This window comes from Chiroxiphia lanceolata, chromosome 12 (assembly GCF_009829145.1).
Source record: "Chiroxiphia lanceolata isolate bChiLan1 chromosome 12, bChiLan1.pri, whole genome shotgun sequence".
Taxonomy (NCBI): Eukaryota; Metazoa; Chordata; class Aves; order Passeriformes; family Pipridae; genus Chiroxiphia; species Chiroxiphia lanceolata.
The window spans coordinates 13,511,779-13,519,431 of record NC_045648.1 but is presented as its reverse complement, the minus strand read 5'-3'; the positions used below and the strand labels follow the sequence as shown (position 1 = coordinate 13,519,431).

The window sequence follows — 7,653 nt, the reverse complement described above, 5'->3', positions numbered from 1 at the left end:
TATTGGGTTTAGGTCTGATTCAGATAACTGCATCATCAAATGGGCTCCATCCTTTTTGATACATCTTATTCAACCCATCTTATTCAGCATTTCAACTAACAGGACAAAGCATTTCAAATTTGTTGAGTGTTTGTGGTCAGAGCAAATATTGCTCAAGATGTGTATTGAAATACATGCATGGTGGGGAGTGAGGAACTTAACACTTTGACCTTATTTAGTAAACTGTGGACAGTGATAATTTGACTTATGATGACTATGGAGGATGATACAATTTGGACTTTGCATTGATTTCTGCATTAGTGATAATCTTGAGCATAGAAGATAACATAAGAGGCAGAAATAATTAGTATGGGTAATAAATATAGGAATGAGATTAAGAATATAGTGAAGCTTTGTGGATGATGTGTTTTAGTTTCGACTTTTTCTAATATACAGAAATATGAAAAATAGAGGCCTAAAGAAACATCCAAGTGACTGTACTTACTCATGTTCATGTGCATGAATTTTTATTTTTATTCTTTTCCTCTGTAGGGAGTGAGTTAACATATGACAGGTACTTCTTAGTCTGTTTATGGAAAGTGCTCTAGTGCTGTATTAATGAGCATGTGGTAAAACTGCACCAAGTAAGGAACCTCCCTTAGTGTTGCTGAGCAAGCCATTTACAACCTGCTGTTCTTCAGAGGTGCCATGAAATCTTTTTTGTTTGTTTCTCAGTCATGTAAGATATGAAGAAAACGTTTAAGCTGCTAGCTTAGATAAACCTCAAGTAAGAAATTCTGACTTTATTATTGAGGCCTGTTGTTGTCTCCCATTTATTTTTTGTTCCAGTATTAGAGCGCTGCTGGGACCTGAATCTCTGGGATTTCGCATCTGCTCTGTGTTGTCCCTGTTGCTGAGATGGGCTCTAGGTGTTTGGTGGGGGTAGGCAGCCTTACCCCGAGTCTGAGTGGTTCTCAGGACAGGACAGCTTCTCCTGGAGCAGCATGGCCTGTGCTTCTGGGAGACTTTCCAAATTAGTTAATTCCTAGTCACCAGTTTTTCCACCTGAGACTAGAAGAATCACATATTTGTGGTCCATATAAGGCACTTTATTGGGGGGGGGGCAGGGGGCACGTGTTTTGGAGTGTTCTTTGGTGGGGCGCTTTGTTGTTTGGTTGTTTTGTTTGTTTTTTGGGATTTGTTTTGCCATCCTTGTTTGTTTGGGTTTTTGTTTTGTTTTGTTTTGGGGGGCGGCGTGTGTGCGTGACTTGTTTGTTTTTCCCTTTCCCTCAGTACAAGCGTTACCGGCAGAGTCCCCTCAGCGCTGGGCTGTCCCTGTGCCCGGTTATCCCCTGATTACACCAGCACAACGCCCCCGCCGTGAAGGTGCCTCTGACCGACCTCCCCCGGCACAAACGCGGCCGGGGCCGCTCGGCCCGCGCTCGGCGGCGCGGCGTTGCCATGGCGGTGCCCGGGGCGGGGCGGGCCGGGCGCTGTGCTCCGTGGGACGCTGCTTCCCGGGTCGCTCTGTGGGCACTGCGGTTGCCGGGGCTCTGCGCTCGCTGAGCTCCCCGGGCGCTGTGGCCGCCGGGCCGCGGGGGGCGCGGGCCGCGCTCTCCCGGGTGCCGCGGGCGCCGCCCCGCGCGCAGGCGCCGGCCCGGGCGGGCCGGGTTGTTTGTGACGGCGTCAGCGGCGGCCGCGGCCCCTCGTCCGTGCCGGGCCCCGCCGGGGCCGCGCTCAGGTAGGCGGCGGGTCCGGCCCGCGGGGGCGGCCGCGGGGAGCTCCGAGGGGCTGCCGTGGGCAGGGGCTGCCCGGAGCGGGGCGCGGCCCGGGGCGCCGGGGCCGCGGCAGCCGCTGGTGGTGCGGGGAGCGGGTGAGCGGGGCCGTGCGGGGCGGCCGCGCTGCTCTGCGGGGCCGGGCGGGGGTCACTGCGCGGGGGTCACCGCCGTGCTGGCCCCGGCCCCGGCCCTGGGCGCTGGCGTTCACCAACTTCCTTCCCTCTCGTCCTGAGCCGCTGCCGCCCCGGCTGATGCAAGGTGCCGTGTTTCATAAACACCGGCGCTGTGTCTTTAACGGCGCTGGCCCCGCGCCGCGCTCTGGTTCAGTTGCAACAGGAGCACCTGTGCGAGAGCAGCCGTGGGCACGGAGCAGGGAATGTCCGGCGCTGGCGTGGCCTGGCTTTCAGAAGCCACATTTGTCTTGCTGAAAATCATAGCCTGTATGGGTTGCTAAATATATTTCCTAGAGAAGAATGTTACTCTGGGAAAAAAAAATTGCGACTTAGCAGAAATAATAAACTTGCAGGAGAACCTTGAAGAGTAATGCCACTAAACCTGGTTTTATTTCTGTTGTGTAACAAAGAAGCTATTGTGGAAGAGAACTGTGAGTTTTTACTTGCAGTGACAGCACAGCAAACTCCACAGAACACATTCACATTCCTGTTGGTGCCTGTTACTCATCTTTGTCAATGCTTATTGAAGGTTGTTTTTTTCACCTAGGAAATCCTCTTTTTTTTTAAATGCTAGAACTTAAGGGTTTGTTTAGATTGGAGTGGTTATTCTTTCTGAGTCTGGTATTTATTCTACTTCACAGTGGTTAAATAGGATGTGGTATCTCATGTTTATTTTTATATAGATAACTGGGATAACTTGTATTACGTTAGCAACAATGCATATGGCTGTAAGCTTTCACACCTTATGCTTCTGGTTTGCATTTAACTAAGGTTAGGAAAATAGTTCACACTTCTGAATCCCTGCCCCTCCAAATACCTTAAAGTTGAACTCTGAATATAATGGATATTTATTTTGACTAGATAGAAATAAAAAAGGTGGTGGCAGTAGTGGCAATGAAGATATCTAGTGAGAATACAAAACCAGTGAAACTGTGTGTTGGGGGGGTGGGTTTTGTTTTTTCTTTTTTCCCCTAAGTCTTTCCTTTTGGCTTAGCCTGACATACAGGAGATGTGTGACACTACTGTATCCTTGAGTTATCCCTGCTGTTATTGGACTGGAACCCATTAATGTCATCTGGATTCATTAGGAAGTTTGCAGGCTTTATGTCTGTTTAATTCCTTAGTAGCTCAAAGCTACTTTTTCAAAATAACTTGCATTCAGGAAGTGCCAACCATATCCAGCACCTTTAGGCTGGTAGGAAAAGCATACTGTTCTTACTGGTTCTTTGTCATTTGGTGGAGATTAAGGCTGGTGAAGTTTTTGTGAGTGGATCAGTTTAGCCATTCGGTTCAGATTGGTCTTCTGTATTTCAGTTTACTTAAGAGACTGGATTTGACCTCAGATTTAGTTATGACTATGTTTGATTTAGTTATGACTATGTGTGTTATTAACCTCTTACAAAACTAAGATGTTTAGCTTATGATTGAAGTTCAGGAACACCATACCTAGGTAATTTTTTTTATTAAAGTTTTTTAGGCTGTTTTCATCTTGTAGAGCTAACTAATTATTAAAATGCCTTACTTTTGATAACTGTTTTACACATGTATGTTTAGTGAATGTACTTGTAGGAATGCATTGACCCTAAAGCTGCCCTTCAGTCTGATGCCAAGCTATCTATGTATCATCATTTGGCTAAATTTAGCAATTCTACCCACAAACCTCAGTGTTTTTGTAATTATTCCTTTTTTATTCCATTGTTTTTCTTGATACTAAAAACTTTTCTGTTTTGGAGGCTGATCACCTGTATGCAGTTACACACTATTAGTATAATATTCTGGTTGAATACGAGATAAGTAACTTTTAACTCAAAGTCACGTATCAAAGTGAGCAAGTGATAGAAAATAATGATTGTTTGTCTGCTTCTTTGTCTGCTTTTTTATAATATTTTTTGATGATGTCAGTACCCACACAGTTAGGTTGTGAAACTTGTGTTTGGGAAGGGAAGATGGATGTTTACATGTGTATTCAGTAGAACTGAGTTAGTGCTCAGTTCCCTGCCCTGTGCTGTGGCTGGGGAGGGAGAGCAGGATGGCATTTGTGTTAACTTAGCCAGGGCCCAGGAGGAAATGCTGCAGTAGCTGAAGGAAGACAGATGTTACAAAGTCCAGCACAGAGTCTGCTGTTAAAATCTGCCCTTTCAACATCTGCAGATGCACTTGTATCAGAAACTGTACTGGTGACCTGAAGTTATCCTTTAAGAGTTCTCTTCACTTTTTGCAGTGTAGCCAGTGATGTTTCTGACAGGTGATGAGTTCTGGGGCTGATAATTACCTTCCTCTGAAAGGAATGCTGCTGCTGCTGGATGCCTGGTCAAATTGAGAATAATTAATGACAGCAAGCAGATGTCATTGTCACTCTGGAACAGAGTCTTTGCCATTTGAGCATTTGTTATTTTCAAGATTGAAGAAGTATGATTTTTAAATAGATCATGATTAAAAAAAATCTTGATCGTTACATGCTGTATGATAGAAAAAACCCCAAACCAAAATACATCCCCCCCACTCCCCCCTCCCAAACCTAACATTCCCTAATTGAGATTCCAGGAAAAGCACTAATGAAGGAAGAAAAAGATCTGCAGGAAAATGACAATCATATTCAAACTAGGGCTTTATAAAAAAAATAGAAATTCCGTTTCTCTGTAGGTTTTATACCTAAGTTGATTATTAGTGAATATTTTTGCCTTATAAACTGTGGTTGTTATGGTCATCATTGCCTTTTTTACAGAGGACTGTAGATATGTTAATTGAAGTTAATGAGAAAAAAGTGTTATCTTAGAAAAGCATACAATAACGACCATAATGCAGAGATAGGAGACAGATGTTTACTGTATTTTGTAAGAAAGCTAAATGGAATTGAAAGTTTTGTATTTTCTTGTGCCAGTTTCTGGCCATCCTGGAGTATTTGGATGTTCTCCTTCAAGGTTTGTGTGTATTTTCGTTGTTAACAAACTGGGAGTAAAGATAGGGGAATAAAGTAGAATAAATAAATTTAAACATGTAGGTGCTTTTCTTTGTGTTCATACTGGAAGTATGAACAATAATGAATATTCTGTTTTCCTGGTAAATTCCTGGTAAAAAGGGGAAAAAATAAGCAGGGAGCTACAGCTGGACAGTTTTCTTCTGAAAATAACTCCCAAAGTCCCAGTAGTATTGTAACAACTAAAATTTGTACTTCAGGTTATTTTTATTCTGGTTTTGTACTTGTCAGGTACTCTCTCAATTTTCCTCAGAATCAGTGTGTTTTAGAGCACTTGGAAGGAGTGAAAGAAACATGAAACGTTGCTTTTGTCCAGTAGTTGGAGAGAATTAGCCTCAGGAGATCCTAATTTGTGTATTCTCAAAAAAACCACTGTGTTTTTCTTGAATAAACTGTAGTTCCTGTGCATGTAACAATCCAGAAATTATTTCCCATACTGAATCATCTCTAAAACAATGATACTACAGACAAATTTTAACTTTGATTATTGATTTATTGACTACCTTTGTGTGTATGTGTTCGCTCTAAGAGCTTTTTAGCTGGTGAAGTAGGTGTGTACTTAGCAAAGCTCTATTTGCTCAAGTATAAAAAAGATAATAGGAAATAAGTACAAAAGAATATATTTTCTTTCTAAAGTTTTTTTCTGTTTTTTTTCCCCCTAAATTCCAGAATAACAATTTGTGAGTTAATATACTGTTCTGTAACATCATGATTTGGATTCTTTTGTGTTCTTTGTTTTTTTTTTTCAAGAGAGCAATGAAATTGTATGTCTTGCATATTAAAAGAATCTACTTTTCCTTGCAGTGTGTTTTGAAAAATGTCTGAAAATTCCAGTGACAGTGATTCCTCCTGCGGCTGGACTGTCATCAATCATGAGGTACCGGTTTCAAATTAGTAAAGTTCCCTCAGTTTCAAAAGCACAAGAGAGCTGGTTTGAGGCTTATAAATGTTGGACCTTGGTTCCGTTTCTGTTGGTAGCAAACTGGTATTTAAGAGAAGGTTCAAACTTCTTTTCCTTGTTTTGGGCTGGATGGACAAGTTGGAATCCTGTCACCAAAAGAAACAGAAAACTCCTGCACACCAAGAAGCAGGATAAAGGAGAGCACAGGCTGCTGGACTCAGCTCAGATAAAAGAGAAAGGGTTTACAAGTTGACTACAGCAGTTGGATTACTCAGCTCTGAATTGCAGGCTTTGTTTTCATTCTTGGGATGGTTATTTTACACTGTAACCGCCAATGAATTATGCAGTCCAAATAAGTTAACATAACACAAGGCTATGGGATGGCAGGGGTTTGTCCAGCCAAAGCAGAACAGATTTCTGGGGCATAGAGATTTTCTGTTCCTGGTTATTCTTTACTGGTTCAATTAAATAAGAATGGGGAAGCACTGGTGTTTGAGAGCTGCCATTATCAGCATTCTCCTGGTAAGACCCCTTTGAATCTTGGATGTGAAGGAGGTGGAATGGATGAGATGGGTGGGTACCTTCACACAGGTGTTACCCAGGAAGGGGGTGATGTGGACTTCTGTATGCTTCAGTGAATTGGTTTGGATATTTAGGAAAGAGATAGAGCTGTGGCTTAGACAAATTTAGAGTACTGTAGTGTTAATTTCTCACATATCATTGCAACCTGTATTGGTGATGACACAGTGGAATCTGTTTCTGGATTTGTTTTGCACTGAGTTAAGAGAGGCAAGAAATGGCCATTGTCCAGATTGTGACTGCAGAGAACTGACAGCTGTGTGTGCTGAACTGAGTGTCTGCTTTGGACAGAGAGACAGTGCTGTGTATTGTTGGACTACTCCTGAGAAAGGACTTGCTAATTTTGTGTAGGAGGGTAGTGAGGTGATAATATCTTTTCTTGACCTCTTTGCTGTTACTGAAATGGAAGGGTGATGGAGGTCTAGCAACAGATACAGTGAATCAGAGTTCATGCATTCACACCAGCCTGCATGTTTTTAAGAAAAGGCTGCCTTAGCCTATACTCAGGTAGCCCAGTTTCTTGGAATTTTAGCTAAAATTATAATCTGTTTTAAGCACTACTCCTAATGTCTGCCTTGTTGTAGAACCTGGGCAGACTGAATTTTTGTTATTCTTTTCCTTATTCACAATTTAAGAAATGAAAGTAATGGTTCTTTCACACCAGAGAACAGTTGTCACATAGTAAATCTGTATACCTATCAATAAATCCCAGCCAAGACAAAACCCCCAAATTATTTTGTATTTTCTTTCCTGAGATTTCTCTCAGATTTTAGTAAGTTACTTGTAATTGAGTTGTGAATTCCTGCAGAATTTTTGAGATTAAAACTGTGACACTTCTATAGACAAAAAGAAGAAAGATATAAAGCTTTTGACAGTTTCCTGAAACAGGTAATTTTTGAAGCCGTTTAAAAAAGGAACATACATTCTGCAATCACATTACAAAGTTATCTTATGCAATTCTTTTTGAGGTATCTAATCTTTGTGAAGTACAGTCTCCTCTTAAAAATGAAAGCATACGTGTTTGCTTGAGTCCCTGAAATGAGACATCCAGGGAAACTGATCTGGAAGTATTACTACTACTGTAATTTCACACTTGCTGTTGCAAAAATAACTTATCTCTGTTTACAAAAACAGCTCAAGTTATTTATGGATCACAGTGACTTAGTATTTTTCAGTTATGTTTTGCATGTTTGTAGTTTTCTAGAACCTTACTTGTGTTCCATCAGTTCTTTTAAAGAAAAATTACAATATAAAGATTAAATATTT

General features: G+C 41.8%; 1 protein-coding gene across 7 annotated transcripts in view; it reads left to right on the top strand.

Annotated features, from left to right (window-relative positions):
• Positions 1 to 1,620: 1,620 nt before the first annotated feature.
• CCPG1 (cell cycle progression 1) overlaps positions 1,621 to 7,653 on the top strand; it is a 23,933-nt gene continuing 17,900 nt past the window's right edge. For 3 of the 7 annotated variants that reach the window (XM_032700681.1, XM_032700680.1, XM_032700677.1), the window contains exons 1-2: positions 1,649 to 1,720; positions 5,712 to 5,784. In XM_032700681.1, coding sequence (XP_032556572.1) covers positions 5,725 to 5,784 — 60 coding nt within the window. In that variant the 5' untranslated portion in view covers positions 1,649 to 1,720; positions 5,712 to 5,724. Of the gene's footprint in view, positions 1,721 to 1,996; positions 2,016 to 3,360; positions 3,381 to 5,711; positions 5,785 to 7,653 lie in introns of those variants that run through there. The other 4 variants (XM_032700683.1, XM_032700682.1, XM_032700679.1 and 1 more) reach the window with 4 other exon arrangements.